The sequence below is a fragment of the Melozone crissalis genome, unplaced genomic scaffold, assembly GCF_028551555.1.
Source record: "Melozone crissalis strain CALT ecotype California unplaced genomic scaffold, PUWL_Pcris_2 ptg000002l_1, whole genome shotgun sequence".
NCBI classification, from domain to species: Eukaryota; Metazoa; Chordata; class Aves; order Passeriformes; family Passerellidae; genus Melozone; species Melozone crissalis.
The window spans coordinates 24485791-24504308 of NW_026535780.1; the positions used below are offsets into that span (position 1 = coordinate 24485791).

The following is an 18518-nucleotide window of genomic DNA, read 5'->3' on the forward strand; positions in this document are numbered from 1 at the left end:
TTACAAGGTATGTGAAACTGTGAGGAACTCCCTGCATTAAAACTCAGCCTTTCCTAAGCTGCTATCTATTGACTTGCTATTTGTCTCTAACATTTTTAAACACATCAAGAAACCTCAGAGCAATGAAGCATTACAGCATTTAGTCACATTTACTTACATACTTTTTAGTGAAAAATTCCTATGTTCCAGACACACAGAAAAAATGCAATTAAATGAGCACACCAGAATTTTTTCTAGTCAGTGATTGTCCAGCAAAAACAAATGCTATATGACTGTGTGCAGGCAAATCAGATAAACGGAAAGGCAAAACCCCAACAGAACTGAAATCCTTCACTTACAGGAAGGAAGACAAAACTGGTATGTGTACAAGTGGCAGCTAAAAATGTCTGGTTAGTACTTCTTCCACCCACATGGATATTACAGGAGCACTGTTACCTTATAGTAATGATCTCCCCTGGGTTGGCATGGATGTACCAGCTACAGTTAATTCGGGCAGGATACTCAGAGGGCCACCCTGGACTTGTGATTGTCCCGCTTGGTGATCGAATTTGTTCTGGAATATCTCCACAAGCTAAAAAAGACATATATATTGAAAGCATCTTGATTAATTCATTCTTTAAAAAAGCCAGTAGGACAAAAAACCCCGTCCAACCAATCATCACCTAATCAGGGAGAACAGAGTGAGTTAGATGACATACCACTTAAAAGACCCACAGCTTCTAAAGGAGTTTGTAATGGAACACGTCAGCCAAAAGATGTTTTCCAATGCTGCCAGTGCAGCAGTTTACACTTATGTCAATTACTATTACAGATTTAAAAAGATTATTCTATGTGGACTTTTATAACTTTATTAGGTTAAAGATTTTTTTATTTTTAAATTTATTTTTAGTCTTTATAAAGATTTAGTTCAATTTAACCACGCATTAACACCTTTTACTGACAAGTGTATTAGAAGGTGAAAAACAAATTAAAGCTAAATAATCAAGCAGCTGGGATTTCCTCTCTTAGGCAGACCCAGTGTTTGACCATCAATTAAATATCTTCCCCCTTCCAGCTCTTGGCATGGAAATGATCTCCATACACGATTCGAAATGCTCGAAAGGAAAAGAGCACTTACTGCAGCAGAGAGACCTGCACAACTACATTTCTGATAATGGATTAGAAAGTTTACATTTATAGGTGTAATTATATGCAACTGAAATAGCTCAGTCATTTGTACTCTGTTACAGGTGTAGCTTCCTGCACTGGCCTTAACTCAGCTGCTGCTCCTTCCACAGCTGGAGTGTTCTTAATTCTTCTGATTTTATTTCAAGTACATACTTACACTTTGTGGATTTTTTTTTCCTGTTTTGCCCCCCTCTTAACAGCCTCATATCCAACACCTGTCATAGAGCATATACACAACCTTCACATAAATAGAAAGGCTGGAATACTCTCACTGCAGAGCTTCAAATTATGAGGAAGTCTCAATGGGGAGAAAACACATTAAAAATAACTACCCTCTGTGTTTTTATTTTTCAATTTTATCACTGATAGTCCAAAATCTGCCAAGCTGTCAAAGTTACTGGTAGCCCAGTATTGTCTGATCATCAAAACCTTTTAGAATTCCTATTTGATTAAAATATTCAATCAGAACTGATGAATAAACAAATATGAAGAATGAACTGCATTTATAACAGTGGAAAAGTTGCAATAATGTAATTTGTGGACAGGTTACTTTTTTCTATTTGTATACATAATCAAGCTTTTAAAATAATTTTGCAGTACTATAGGGACCTGAAATTATAATAAGTTATAATATTATTATTAAAGTATTTCTATATGGAATAACAAATACACTTTAAAATATATTTTAGAAGGACTCAAAGACAAAAATGCTGAGTTATGTCTGAATTTTCTAAATTAATTTAAATACCACAGCAAAAACTCAGGAAATTTTCTATTTTCCTGTATATCTGTAAGAGAAAAATGCTTTAAATATTTTTTCACATGCTTTCACATGTTTTTAGAGCTTTAGTCATGCTTCACAGTGAAGTATTAACATACCTTAACTGTAGGACACAGGAGCTGCCCTAATATCTTGGGATGAAAGTCACAAAATACAGAAAGATATTATTTAATTTGAATATGCAATCATTCTTTCTTTTTAATTTTTGAGCAAACCCTATAGGTGGTGCTCTAACACCATGATAATTTGGAACACAGCTCCTGTGTAAGGATCTTTTGATACTTAACATTTGTTCAGGCAATAAATGTAAGGACTTGAAAGAAAAGCTGGTTATTCAGTTGTTAAAAGTAAAATAGCAGTTTTAACAAAACCAAAAAACATACAGAACAAAAACATGCAAAAAAGTAGAAGAATGCGTAAGACATTCTATACCAAGCTTGCAAATGCTGGCAACAAATCCATATACTACTTGGTTACTACTGAAATAGTCCCCAGCTTCAAAGAAGTTGCCTAGAAGTAAAGTTTACACTGCAACATACTCATGCTATCAGATATTTCCAAACTGACAGACAAAATTTTGTAACTGAGAACTTCTAAAAAAGCTATTAAGTTTACCTGACAAAGGAAACTTTGCACTAAAATACATTTAAAAAAATCCATTCAACATGGGCTTATTCAGTTTTACAGAGTTCACCTCCAAAAACATTTACATGCTAAACCCCACAGCACTACAAACAGTATTGTATTTCTACACAAGTGCGAATGGAAGAAATTTCACATGGAAATCCTGTATAACCAAGGTAGTACTTCCAGAGCACATGAAAGCTTCCAGTTTTACTCAAACTCAGGATTTTTTTATCCTTTGCAGAAACAACCTTATCCCTGCAATTTCTACATGCTTTTATTAAGATGTCTTTTTCTCTGTTTCCAGTAAAGCTCACACTACTGAGCTGAGAGCAAAAGACGATCATTTGCAACAGCACCCAACATGGGGAGAGAGAAGCAGACTATGGAGGGCACAAGGAAGCAAGAATGACCACAGGCACAGAAACACAGGGTGAACAAAACTGTACAAGTGCTGTAGAGGAGAAAACACTGAAGAAAGTATTCATGTGACAAAGTGGGGAGTCAAAAAAAAGGGAAGGGACTTGAAAAGCGAATTACAGCTTTCTTAACTTCAAGTTGGCTAGACAAGCTAAACACATTTGCATACTTGATATATATTCATGCACTAAAAATCTCTTACTTATTACTCCAGAGACAACAGAAATCTGTTTGCTTAAAAAGTGTATAAAGGTCAAGATAACTGCAGAAACTGTACTTCAGAAGTGCAGTCTTTTTGAGAGAGAATAATTTCTCAGATAAATTTTTTAAATCAAGGATAACCTTTTGAAACAGAACAGCTTTAAAGGGAATATATTTCGTAAATATAATAGCAAGCCTTTAAAATCAGTTCCTGACTCTCTGCCTAACAAGGATGTTTCTCCTACACCATAGTAGACTAGAGTGTAAAATACATTTTATTCATGTATTTGTAAACATGCAGAATGCAAGCAACATCACGAAGGATATGGGATTAAAAAAATTCCAACTGGCAGTAAAACAGAAATGCATCAGTAGAGGCAAACATCCTTACTTTAAGCTGAGGAAAACTTGGACTTTTAATCTCAATTGCTAGCAGCCCTACAAGTATTTGTCATACAGGTTAGTTGTGTCTAGGACAACTTAAAACTACAGGTAAACTGATTCGGTTTAGAATAATTTATTTAAAGCATTAAAAATACATAAGAGAACAGCAGAATGAAAATTAGACGAGTCAGGATAAAAGGAAATGAGTCTGCAATCAAGGCAGAAGCACAAAAGAAATTGAGAAGGTTGCATCACAAAGAAGCAAAGACACCCAGTGATGCATGCCCAAGATGTTTTCATATCTCATGCTGGTGGCTGTAATATTTGGAGGGGAGAACAAATTCCTCCAGCACAACTATTTCTACGTGAGTGTTGTGTCTGCTTACCTTCCCTTCAATGCCCTAGTATTCTTTGGCACAATTCTGTTCATTCATCTCCTACCTGTTTCAAACTCTTTCCTTTGATAACCTTTATTCTATTAAAAATCTATTTGCAATTCTGCTTGTTACTCTGATATAACTGTTCAGTAAATTGCAATACTGCAATTAGGACTGAGGATGTTTCACATATTACAGTGTAAAATAATGGTGAAAAGAGCTTGCATGTAATTTTCTAGTGTATATGGATTTTCCTGTAGACTTTTTAAAAACAGACAAAACAATTCTTCTAATTTCCCTCTTCCTGAAATTTTTTTACCATCCCAGATTACAGAACATTATTGTAAACTACAGGATGTTGACTGGTAAACAGAAGAGAGCCAATTAAAAGTTTACTGTACCAAATTCAACTAGCAAGTTATAAGAAAATAATTAAGAAACCTATGCAAAAATTCTGTGGCAAGATCTTGAGAAGTAAAGTACCTGTACTAAGAGTGAACAACATGTCAAGGAAAAAAGTCACTTCAGAAAAGCAGGGAGAGGGAGATTAGGGATTTATCTTCACAGTAATGCCAGGAGATTAGTTGAAAAGATAAAAGAATTAGCTTTCAATGTGAACCACAGGATGATAAGGTATGCATTATATTGGACATGGTAAGGACATGAATGCAGCTGGATAAATGATCTGAAGGTGTTTAAAACAGCTTAGAGTAAAAAGAGAATAATGTTGTGATAAAGTCTAAACCGTGAACAGAGAGGATAATTATTGCATTGTAACTCTCAGGAGCCACTGAAAGTCTTATGTGAAGCACTACAGGGGAAGAAGGCATGGGAATCTTTGCCTCCAGGTCAAGCCAAAAGGCTTTAATTTAAAATGCCCTTTGCTCTGCAATACAGAGACATTTGCAGTAAAAAGAAATAATTTTATTTATATATGACAGTGCTGCAGCTCTTTAAAATGTAGAGTGAGGGGTTGGGGAGATGGGGACTTGGTTTTGCAATCGTGACAATTATGGCTCAACATACCTCAAAGACAGACATGAAAATATTTCTGAGCTCAGTAGTGATCACCTATATGCAAAGAGACAACATTCCACTAATTGCTGCTAGCAGAAAAAGCATGCTCATTTATAGAGGGGTACCTGTAACTTGGCAATGTAATATCCAGCAGAAGCATAAATACTGAAGGCCACAAAGGTCTGTGCTATTAAAATGTAATTTAGTAAGGTAGGTCATATAGTCTTACAGCAGCAGCATGACAGGAAATCTACCATCAAGACAAAAGTTTCATTTTAAATCCTGTCTTTGTACAACTGTCCAAGACAATCGCTTGCTTGGTTTCAACACCAGATGAAAGCTGGATTTAGAAAGATTAAAAGCCAGATGTCTTTTGTTCTATTTTACAGAAACTCAACTTAAAATTGTTCTGCTAAATATAAAGTTGTCCAGGCATGCTTAATGAAACATATAACCTGCAAGTTAGAAAATACATTTGGGAGACCCAATTTATTTAAAAGGAACTAAAAAATTAATTTTATTCATCACCATCTTTTATACTTGGGCTATGAACTTAAAATTTAAGATGTACATACAAAGAGCAGTAAGGAAAATGCTACTGGGTCAGTCTATATGCTTTCTTGAGGTTGCTCTTAACAGATCACCCCTTCCCCATTACCTCAAAATTCCCCAGTCAAGAAGTTGCACTTTGTATTAAGAAAGAAACTTAGCAGTACAGTACTCTTCCCATCTGGAAAGCTATTTAAAAACACAAGAATATCAGAGATACCTTTTTTTTTTGGTTTGGGTTTTTTTTTGGTGTTTTGTTTCGGGTTTTTTGGTTGTTGTTATTATTATTATTTATTTCTAAATGGATCTTTCTTCTCAGTAGTTAAAGTTCTATCTACCAGCTGCTGTTATCTTGCGTACAAAGTACGCTGTGTTCTGCTCTTCTTGGCACTGCCTATTCAAGCATGCTGGCCAAAGTACTGGAAGCAGAGTCAAAAATTCCATTCACCTGTTGCCCAGCAGATGCTTTTCTGCCTGTATTGTGACTTCTGACACAACCATTGCAGTCAACAAAGGTGTGAGGGGTTGTTAAAACACACTCTGAACGCTGCATAGCGAGATTTTAAGTTGACTTAGCGTCTCTCATCCATTCCAATTCCAGCAATAATTGCTCAAAGAGGGGCAAGTAGCTATGTAGGCATTTTTTATTTACAGCGTGCCGTAAATGCAGTACATATGATCCTTGGTTAACCAGTACTACTAAAAGGCAACAGCATTCTTCATGATGCAGCACAAGAATGGGTAAGAAAGATCTTCTATAAACAGACTTTTAACAGTCCTTGAGTGCTGAACAATAAAACGCAAATAGAAAGCAGTAGATGTAACAGAGACCACCCACTGACCATAAATTTATCCAAAAACTCAACCATAGAAGCAGAAGTAGCAACGTAATGCTTAAAGCAATACTGCAAGGATAACTACAGTGAGATGTACAAGTTGCTCTCAAAAAGGACAACTTTGCATTTTGACTCTTATTTTAGGAGAAGGAGGTATGAAAATCAGTTTGAATTCTAGGGATTAGAGGCAGCTTTCCTAGGGAAAGAATCAGGCTTGTATTCTGCTACCTGCTGAGGAGCCTTTATCTCCCTGTTTGCACATATTCTGGGTATCTGTATGATAAACCACGCTGAGCAGCTGCTGACACTGCACAGCATCTGAAGAACAAAGAGTGCACGCCAATGCCTCAATGGCCACACAGTCCCATCACTAACACACAACAGACGTGGCTGCGGCTGCTGCCCAGAAAAGGCCTAACACTGACTTATTGGAAGAGAACATAGAAACCTTTGTGAGCTGCTTTTATACCCCCTCTGCTCCCACCATATCATCAGTTTCTCAGTTTCATGAGTTCTAAATTTTTTTCTTGTATTAAAGAAACTGTGCAGCCAAGTGTACAGTCATTTCAGTTAAATCTAATCAGGTGAAATGCGTAACTCTTGGATTTACGTTATTTGATAGTAGCAGTGTCCAAAATTACATTTCAGTAAATTTCATTTCACAAAAACTTCACTGTGGAAAGAAAATATCAATTCAACTTAAACCAACTTTTCTCTTAGTTCAATGTTTGTATGGAAAAATAATTAAGCAGTCCACTTAGAAAGGCATAATCTGTTCATGAGCATGCAGGTATCAGTTTTATCTTATGAGAATTTTTCCATGTTCCAGTTGCTTCATTCCTTATTACATGCTGCAAAAGGCAGTAATAATTTTTATAGCCAAATATCTCTTCATAAGATACCAGGTAGCTTTCAATATTTACTATTTAAGTCATGCATGAAATTTAAACATTACAAAAAATGACTTACCCGTTGACACTCCTGAAATATGCACATTTTCAGAATGTTCTGCAAGAGCACCATTTCCTAAAATTAAACATAATGAATAAGCTAATTTCCAAGATAAAATTTGTAAAAATTCTTCAGATACCTTTTTACAGAACAGAATGAACAAACCTGAAGTTCTTTTAATTAATATTAAACATGAAAGGTCCAACATAACTTTTGTCATAAATTAAAGAGAAAAACTAGAGAGAAAGTTACCATACAATAAAAAATACCCCCATCCAAGCATTGTTAGTTTACTAGGAACAATTAGATGTACTAGAAAGTTAAGGAAAAGCAGAGACTGATACTGTAATTTTTGAGAAACCTTATGCATGTCAGATGGTAGACTTTGTATTTTGCATCAAGTGCTATTTTATTTTCAAGAAAGGTCTCTTTCCATGCATCTTCCTCATCTCCTTCTAGAGCAAGATTTGCTAGTAAATGCTATGCAAATAAGACATCCAGGGGACTATATTTCATCTATTTCAGAAAAACTGCAGCCTACACCCTTTGTCCAGAAAGGCAGTTCAGATACAGCAGGGAATCAGCTAGCTTTGAGAGTAACTCCCCCCCTCCCATGTTCATTAAAACAAAGTAGACTTGCGAAGAAGAACAAGACCCATGTGGTCATTGAGAGTAAGAGACCAAAAAAGGGTATCCCTCCAAACGCCATACTACTTTGTACTCTCCAAAGCAAAAAAAGCCTGGCAAAGCCAACATATTTGCTGGCAGGTGGCAGTCCTGGTACAGGATGTGACACATGAAATTGTATTTGTGTGCATTTCTCCCCTCCTTCATTATCTTTTCTTTTAACCTTTACAACAAATTTTTAGTAAAATCTTTCAGAAATATCAGGAGGAAACAGCTACTTTGATACATAAGTTCCTTTGAACACAGGCAGTGAATCTAAAATGTAAAATACTTCACTAAGCAAAAAACCCACAACTCTTAATCCTTCAAAGTTTTGTAGTCCTTAAGATTTGCCATGTCACACAGATTTTCATGTATGTGACGTCAGTTGTTCTACCAGCACTGCAATGTCAGGGTACTATGTCTGGGAACAAGAACCTTAAATACATGAAGAAAACACAAATTCCTTTTATACCAATTTAAAGACTGTTACAAGCTGACCAAGAAAGAGTATACCCCAGTGCTCCCCTGGTACAGTGATTATACACAGAATGTTTAAGAAATTGCTCCCAGGGTTGACACCAAATACAGACAGACGTAATTTTTAGCTTCTTAGAGACACAATACAGTTAGAAACCCGATGATCATAATTTGTAGAAAGATAGTAAGTTTAATTTTTTTATTTTTAAAAACTAAATTCCTTGGTTCTTCAAAGTGGCATGTTTCCCACTCCATTTTCAAAGTACTAATTTCACTGCATATATTTACATACCAAATTGCTTTGCCTCAGTTATTAAAAAAATTCCACACTGCAACAATTCTCCTCAATGTTCAAAACACTGAAGTATTTTTAAAACAAATGCTATTTCAAATACTGTGGTGGTGAGCAACTATTTTTCAATAAACTATTTTCAAAGTAAAATATACATCTAAGTTTTAAAAAACTGTTCTCCAAATAATTTCTCTGCTTTGCATATCACTGACATGCCAAAGGATGTTGCCACTCTAATTTTGTGTGTACAGTAACACTTAGCTCTCAATTTACAAAATAAACATCTTTGCTGGAAAATGATTTTACTTGGAACTAATTCCACAGAAGCATATTTCTGATTGTTTTGTTTTCCATTATTTCCATCAGCATAAAGAAAACATTAACACATTTCAGAACCTCTTGTCTAGCCTAAAAATAACTCGCTGACATTTTATCTTTCAAGTACACCAGGGATTATTCACCTTTTTACTTTTAAAAAGGGGCATTAGCACATAAAGTTATATCTGCAGTTGTTATTGAACACTGAAAATGAGCATCATGACAAAAAAAGAAGGAACTCAGAAACATCTAGAAATATGAGTAACCCAGAAGTAATTACATTGAAGACAGTCAGTATTTGAGCACATCATTGATGCTCCCAGAATATGAATTCCTGACAAGCTGCCTGTATGCAAAGACCAGTAAAACAAAAACCCCAGAATACTAATGAAATCAGTTCTGATAAAAATACAGTGAAACATGAAAAGACTGACATAATACTGACGTGATGGAAAACAAGACAAAGTATGTATGTATCAAAGACTGACAAAAACTATAAATCAGTAATAATGAGAAGCATACTAAAATGGGAACTTGCATCGAAATCCTCTGTGTGTTGACTCAGAATTAATGGGTTAAGAAAACTTAAATCTCCCAAATGTTCAAAGGAAGAATTTAATCTTGACTACCTAGAGAGAACACTTGAATATTTTCCATCTAAATATGCTTTACAATCAAACAATTAATCTCTTGAGATAAAAAGTTGTCATATTTATTGTCAAACTAACTTCAATGATTAGTCAGAAGTGGCACTAATGTGTGATGATGACGCTTAAACTCAGATCCAAGTACTACAGTATCAAAATAAGGTCTTTGGTCTTTTTAAAAAAATAAACTACCACTAAACTTTCATTACATTAAAGATGAGGAATCTCTCAGGTTATTACTTCCTCTTTTATTGAAAACTATCATTGAAACAGTGTGTTCATATGCCATTTAAATGTTAATAACTGCTGACAACTTCATGAAATTTTTAGGCGGTGATCCTTGTATGATCTCAACAAATAATCACATGGTTCCTTTTAAAGTTAGCCTTCTAGAAGACCAATATATCAGGTAACAGATCAGTAACTTCCATTAAGACATGGGAACATAATTATCTTTGAAATTCCTGTTAATCTACTTAACACAGCAGAATATGAAAATATAAAGTAAAATTTCTTAGGTCACCAGTAAGTTTTTATATTTCTTTATGTCCTAAAGAAATATTTGCTATTTATGCCCATTTCAACCTCAAGTTTTAAACTGAAGCAGTTGTTACCTAACAAAACTCAGCACTAGATTAGTCCATATCAGTTACAGGAGTCCTGACAGCCCAGCACTGGAAGCTACAAACCAAAAAGATCCTGCCTTCTGTGCTGCCTGTGAAAAACTAGGATTGTTTTCTTTAAAATCAACATCTTCCATCACTTGTGTAACCAGGACTATACCCACTTTCTTCACATCCTTTTATAAACACAGTACAAATACAAAACAGAAATATATGTCAACTTTAGCCCTGCAGCTTAAGATATGGTCAGCAACTGCACGTAAATTAAAAAAATTCAAGTGGATAAGGATCAAGATAAAATCAAGCAATCAAGCATTTAATATACTTTTTCTAAACAAAACAAAATAAATTCATAAACAGAATATGAAATTTTAAACTACTGGTAGCCTATAGGTTAAGCAAAAGTATGGAAAGTGCTTTTAATGGCTTTCTACTGAGGTGCACATGAGTTTGTTGCCACCATTCATGGTAATATCTCTGAAGACTGCTTGACTGCAATACAAAAAAACACACCCAACTTGTCACTGAATGAGTTGCACTCTTGATAGAATGTTTTACAGCATGGAACAACCTCCAACATTTGAGGTGCCTTTCTGTCTTCAACAAATTTAAAAATCTCCCAAATGTTCAAAGGAAGAATGGTTATGTTCAAAGTTGTTCACCCATTCTTACAGATGTATCCTTAAAATTTTATTTTACTTTCACAGCACAAAGCCAGACCTTTTGACCTCCACCACTTTTTTCTGTTCCACTCAAATCCTCTGGGCTGCAATGTCACCTCATCTAAGGAGCAGGCAGAGACAGACAAGTAGCTTCACAGACACTTGAATTAATTCCTTTTGATTCATGTCTCATAGTTGACTGACCACAGAAGCAAGTAAGATTACACTAGGTCTGCCTTCAGGTTTTCTAGCAGTTGGGGAATTTCTCCCCTACAAATCCAGATGAAACTATGGCAAACACCTCATACCCCACCCAGAAAATCCTGGCACTGTCAAAACATCAGTTCCCAATATCCTGGTCCAAGACTCCTACATGTAATCTGGAGAGGTGAACAGAACTATGCAGAAGATAACACCCATAGCCTTGGAAGGTATTGGACTCATTAACTACTTCTGAATTTCATCACAGGTAGGAGATTAAATACAGGCCTGGGGAGTGGGCTGGCAGCAAAGAAAATGTGGCAGCAGCAAACACTTCAACTAAAGAGCAAAGGAAAAGAATGCTTTCACACTAGAAAAACATGACATGTTTGGAAAAATCACCTGCCAAGTTCTATATATTTGAAACCCAGACAGTAGCAGTGATGCTGAGCCTCACTCTGGAGGTTAACCACAATGCAGCAGCCTTCATTTTAGGGTGTTACACCCCTGCATCCATCTTTCCCCACAGCCTATGCAGCACAGCTCTCTCAAAATGGGATGAGTATCAGACTCAAAGGATTATGTAGATATTTCTTCAGAGCATAAAACTAAGCCAACACTCCTGATATGAGCTACTCCTTTGATTTGTATCTAAATTCATGCATTTACAAAAAGCATAACCAAACAGACCCCCACTAACCTCCACCCTCCTATAGTTAAGTGTTCCTTAGTCAAAATATTTAGATTAAACAAGGCAACCTTCTGCTCTCCAGATATATAAATACATATATACAGGTGAACTTGAAGGATTTGAACAAAGAACAAGTTTACCTAAATGCTGATGTATTTGAGACAGTAAATAATGACTCTTAAATGAAGCAGTTTTGATTTCAGATTGGCTAAAATTAGTAATACTAATATAATACACTGAAATGATAAATAGTGCAAAAGCACACACAAAGATCTGGTACATGCAACTTTGTCCGCTGTGATTGTAAAGTCAAACTCTGTAACTTCAGTTTGAAATAACATCATGTATCTTGAGACTGAATTAAATCCAGATGGCGTTTTACAGAAAAATTGACTGTTGAAATGAAAAAATTAAAAGAAAAAAAATCATAGTAGCAAAGGCTATTTAAGTCACCTTTATTTCTGCTGTTACACTAAGTAGTTACTGTTCACCAAGAAAAATCACATACACCTATCTCTGTTGAAGCTAAATTCTTCTGTATCAAGATTAAGCCTGTGCCATTATCCTCAACAGCCAAATTACAACCCCCTATAAATAGAGCTGTACAAATTGAAGAAGTGCGGTAACTGAACAGCTATGAAGAGAGAGCTTTTTCTAAACTATCTTGAGTTAAAAGGTACAGTGGTACCTCTTAATGAATGCTACATAAGCAGTCTGGACAGGGTATTTTTCTTGAATCACAACTATCAAGGGCAAGAGATCAACAACAGTTCCTGTATATTATGTGTTTCTAAACACCCTTTATCATATGTGTTCAACTTACTTTACTTTAGACAATGTATTTCACGACCAAACACCCTTTCTTCATCCTACCCCAAAATTTCTTCTCACCCTGTACCTTACAAAACTGCCCCTTGTCCTGAAGTTACCCTGCATTATTCTTCACTAAATTATGCTTCTTATTGACCAAAATAAGGTCACTATATGCTTTCAAGAACAAACTGGTGCTGCCTCCCATATCACCTCCCTAATAAACCACTTAGCAATCGAACTTTGACTACTGAGTACAAAAAATAAAAATAACCTTCTTCATCTACAGATACTGGAGCTGGAAAATCCATGATGCCTTCTTGGAGTGACCCTTTTTGATAGCACATTTTATGACAGTCCCAGCCAGTGGCCCATTTCCTGCAAACACCTAAGCCCAGCTGAGCAGAAACAGAAACAAGCTTCCACTGAAGATGCCATGTGTCCTGCTGAGCCACAGTCAGGCTCCTCTGCCAAGCCTGCGGGAGAAAAGAGGCAAAGGCCACTGCCTGCCTACCACGCCTAAGGTTAATCCATGGTTATGATGTTACAGCTCAGAGCAGGGCAGGTGGAAGACCAACAGAAAAACAAGTACTACTACTCTTCAGATAAACTACATGATCTACAAAGGTTCCTTCCAACACAAACCATTCTATGATAAAAGCCTTAGTTCGGTGTGTAACCCAAAAAAGACCAATCAGTTAGGAGCCTTCTCAGTCTTCTGACCCATCATTTACAACCTCATCTCTTGAACACTTTCCTTATATTTGTTAAACTAATGTGCATTTAGAATAAAATGAATCAGCTGAAGGAATTTAAAGCTGTATCCACAGCCAAAAGCTACACATGCATCGGTATATGGCCAAACTGCTGCCAAGCTCTCCTGTACTGCAGAAGGATCAGTATTCAGTATACTGAAAGTACCAAATGAAAGAAATACTTTCTGTAATCTCAGATGGACATGAGCATGCAAAAAGGACTAGATGTGTTTTTCCCTCATTTATAACTCAGTCCATAAAATTAAGTTACTCCTGTAGTTTCTTTTCTATCTGTGCACCATATGTTCTCCAACCACTGCTAAATCAAACTACAGAAATTCAAATTTTCTCTTCCTGAGAAGACAGGAAGAGCACATGTGCACTTCAATTTACATGAGTGAAGGAACTGAAAGTGAAGAAAACAGTGGAGCAAAAGGGAAAAAAAAAAAAAGAACAGTCTAACAGTTTGAAACTTACCCCCCCCCCCCCGAACAGTCTGTGAAATACCGAGTTATTGCTACCAGGAATGCTTCAAACTAAGGTGGAGCACAGCTCAGAACATACAGTCCACTGAAGTCAGGCAACTATTTGTATTATCTCCAGATCCAGTAGAAATGCAAATTAGCAGTATCATTCCCAAATTTCTACAATACCAGTCCCAGCTTTTACAGGTACCACCATTTTACTATTTTCTGCCTTCTGACAGTTTAGTTTGCAATCACTACATCCCTTCCATTAGATATATGCATGAAATGAAATTAGCTTGTGCACCAATATGTATTTGGATCAACTACTTGGAATAAGATTCACAAATCACAGTAATCTCATATTTTCCTGTCTTCACTGACTTTTTACATTGTGTATTGCACTTTGACCATTAGTTTTTGTCCTACACCCAGCTGCCGCTTATTTCCTTGACAAAGGGCAACATGCAACTCATGACAGAAAGCAATTTAAAAAGTATCATGAGAAGGGATGATACTGAAGGGATAGTACTTTCAGGAATTAACTGATCAATAATCTCCAGTGTAGCTGAAGAATCTCTAGAAGAGTTACTGATAAATTTTATATTATTTATTTTTAAATCAACCGTTTGGCATTAACTAGTTAGGTTTACTTTTTTTTCCCCTTATTTCCTTAGGGTTAAGTACTGGAGCTATCAGAATTTCAGGTGATGATTTGTAAATCAATTTCAAATGTGGAGCAAGATGTCAAGTATCCTTTATGTGAGGGGTGGATTAAACAACCATTTATTTTAATATAAAATTACACATGCAATACACAGAAACACTGCCATATAGGCATCAGTCAGGATTTTCTACTGAAGGCATGCAGAGCAACAGTGACAACCTTTATTGCAGGTTCCAGTAACAGAAGAACACTTGCCACAAAGAGGATACAGTTAATATATCTAAAATTTCTAAGAGTGAAAGCCAATGTTCAGAAAAATGAGAAAGTGTTGTATATGCAAACACTACAGTGACATAGGTAATTTCTCTAATTAAGAATAAAAATGACTAACAGATGAAACGATACTGAAACAGTGCTTAGTTAAATGTTTAACAATACACAATCCAGAAGTAAGCACATACAATTTCAATGTAAAAGCAGATAAAGCACAGAATTTGCTTACAATACTCAATGCTATTATTTTACGTGGCACCATTTTCATTTTAGACCAACTGTGATGCAACTTTATTCAGTAAACTAAGACAAAAACTAAAGGATCAATTCTGCAATGGAATAATTTTATGCAGGTTTTAGACTTTTTTTTTTTACCTTTTGCAACAACCAGTATCCACCATTTTGAGCTTAGACAATTATTCCTGGGTATAAAATAATAGGAATGGTGCTGCTGAAAGTCTGCACTGTACATTCAAAACTTGTCTAACACTGTCTTCTATTAATCACTCTCTCACCTTGTCCTTTCCTTTTTTTCGAGGAACTTTTTGTACAACATGTAGTTGCATGACACTTTTGAAAAACAGGTCTTAATTTATTTTTTGGTGAATAAAACAGTCATGAAGCTTCCAAGTCCACATTGGCTCTAAAAGCAAAGCTCTAAGCTCAAAAGTTAATCAGCACTTGAATGAACATCACATCTACTTTTATTGCCATAAGTAGGGCCACAAAGGTGATCAGAGGGCTGGAGCACCTCTCCTGTGAGAAAAGGCTGAGTGAGAGCTGTGGTTATTCAGCTGTGGTTACTTCAGTGCCTAAAGGGGGCCTAGAGGAGAGCTGGAGAGGGCCTGCAGTGACAGGACAAGGGGAATGACTACACCAAAGGGGGCAAGCTTAGTTTGGATACCAGGAGGAAATTCTTTGCTGTGAGGCTGGTGAAGAACAGAGATGTATTCTCCCCATAAAAATGCCCCATCCCTGGAAGTGTTCAGGGTCATGTTGGATGGGGCCTAAAGCAACCTGGTCTAGTGGAAAGCCCCTGCCTACAGTAGGTGAAATAGATGGTCCTTTATTAGCACAGGCCTATTCTATGATGATATTTCATAATTTGTAACACTGAACTAAAAATCTACAAAGACAAATGTCCTCCTACTTTCACATTTCTCAGCATTGTAATTACCTCCAAATCTAAAAAAAGTCTGCATTCTTTCTTCAAAAACTGACTATTACAATCCATACTCTAAAAATCTAAGTTTGTACATCAGTAAATGCTTTGAATTTACAAATTACAAATCTATTAGCTTCTCTACCAAAACATAATACATTCTTTATTCCTGATCGCTTTATGGCGTGAACGTGGGATTTGCCTACATTAGTATTTTGTTTCAGGTAAGGAACATGTTTCTGAATGTCCTGATCTGCTCCACTTCCTGTTCTTTCATGCACATTACACTGGGGTCCTGGAATCCATAAACTGGATTTCTTTTAGAGAATATGCTCCTATTTGTAATGGATACTGAGGTTTCTGGGCCACACTAGACCTAGTCCAAGAAAAAACCCTTTAGAAACATATATATAGCACAAACTTGTGTCTTCAGCATAACTTGCTTTGCTCCTCAAATCCCCTCTTGCCAGGCTGTGGGATGCACCAAGACAAACCCCAAGCATGTCCTCTACTCACCACAGCTGCAGGGAGGCTCCACCTCAATTTCAGGAATAAGCTCAGCCTCTACAGCCACTCAGTGTAAGCTACACAAGTTCTCATTCTGGATTCACTAGGCACTGCATACATTATTCACCAATATTACACCAGTTGTGAATGCCATTGCAACACACATAAGAAATTGTATAAAATTCCCTATCATCTGTGATGTTAGCATAATACAAATTTCACATACATGCTGCCATCTACATGATGCTTGAGTCTCAAAACAGAGCCCAAAGCACCACCAGGAAACATCAAGCAAATGTTTGGAAGATGCTGCAGTCTACAAATGATTCACATTCTTGTGTCTAAGTCACTTTCCACTCTTCTTTGTATTTTGAGTCTGCTACCATTAAAATACATACTTTTAAAGTAGCAGCTAAACTGATTTGACTGAGGGATTTTTGTGTGAAAGTTTCAGAACAAAAAAAACCCCAAAACAAAATAGTTAAAGCTGCTCAGTTGTTGTTTTAAAAGGCAGGGACAGAAAAGAACCTGACATTATTTTTTATTCTCAGTCAAAAATTCCACAAACTATTTATAGGCAGCTCTAATATACTTGGCAGCAAGCAGTGGAAATTGAAAATCTAGCAGAGACACTGGCTCAGCTTCAACAAGATTCCTGATTTAAAGTACATAAGTAGTTCTATTCATGTCACACCCTACCCTACTTCTGCCGTGCCAGGTATAAGGGAGGCTGCCTGACTGACCACTGCCTGAAGGTTGTACATGTTCTCAGGTGGTAATCTAACTTTGCATCAGACAGAGTAGAAAAAAAAACAGATTACTAAACCAAAATCAAACAATTCAAGCAGTGAATTCAGTCACCTAAATTACAACTAAATCTCAATGAAAAAAAGTGAGGAAATCAGAGGAGAAGGGAGTAGATCCAAACTAGCAGGGGAAGCAAGAGAGACCATACTGCCTACCCATCCTTAAATGAGCTATGTCCATTATGAGGGTTAGAAGCCTATTCTTAACTGATTAGACCCTATCACTAATTTGAATCTAACACTTCGCCCTCCTATTTGGAAACTTCCACTGCTATATTACTTAAAAAAATAGAAAAACCCCAAGTTTCTAGCTATTTTAAACAGCTATTTAAAGTATTAAAACACAGTTATGAAAGAACTGCTTAGCCCACTTGTACGTGTTCAATGGCTATAGCTATCCTTTTCTAAAACCCCATTTCAGAATTTAAACTACGTCACATTTGAGAAGTGCCAGACTAGGGGAAAATTTTGATGTGTGGGCTGCACAGTGCTTATACAGTAGAAAGAAGAGGAATGCAAATTTGATTCATACTCTTCACATGCTTCGTACTTTTGCCTACTGGTTTCTTTAAATTACGGCTGCAGTGAAAAAAAATTGGTTTTGTTTTTACATCATGCTAAATTATTTCTCATCTTGACTCTTTGTAAGTACAGGAACAAATGCAAGCACACAAGCTATGCAGAGCTGGTGTATTGTATTTTAAAAAATTAAAATAAAAACCCCATAACCATATACAAACAAAAAGAAGATTTCACTACTCTGTCCCAAGTTAGATGCTAACAACAGGACTTCATCAGGTCCTATATTCTTGAAATAAAATAGTGCTGGTTATCCTCTTTTCCTCTCACAATTTGGGCCTGTGCCATCCTGAAAAAATGCTAACAGAAGAAATTAAATAATTATTCATAAATAATAACTGCAACCATCAAAAACTTATAAGGTTGAAAATATAATCTCCTATTACTCCACGAATCTCTACGAGGAACCCACAAAACATCCAAGCTTCTGGTTCCAGACTACAGCATGACTCAGATTTACAATTGATTTTTTTTTTCCAAAAAAGACTGAAATAGTGTAGGAGTACTTGATATTGGAGGGTGGGGGAGAATCACAAGGGTTTTTGAAAAGAAGGAAAACACTGCTCTACTGCTGCACATTTACTAGTGAGCCTACATGTCATGTGCCA

At 36.2% G+C, this 18518-nt stretch overlaps 1 protein-coding gene across 2 annotated transcripts in view; it reads right to left on the reverse strand.

Moving 5' to 3' along the window:
* LRP12 (LDL receptor related protein 12) overlaps positions 1-18518 on the reverse strand; it is a 49784-nt gene that overhangs the window by 13547 nt on the left and 17719 nt on the right. Inside the window, exons 2-3 of one of the 2 annotated variants that reach the window (XM_054293421.1) lie at positions 7326-7382; positions 436-571 (exon numbers count right to left, since the gene is read on the reverse strand). In XM_054293421.1, coding sequence (XP_054149396.1) covers positions 436-571; positions 7326-7382 — 193 coding nt within the window. Of the gene's footprint in view, positions 1-435; positions 572-7325; positions 7528-18518 lie in introns of those variants that run through there. The other variant, XM_054293359.1, reaches the window with a different exon arrangement.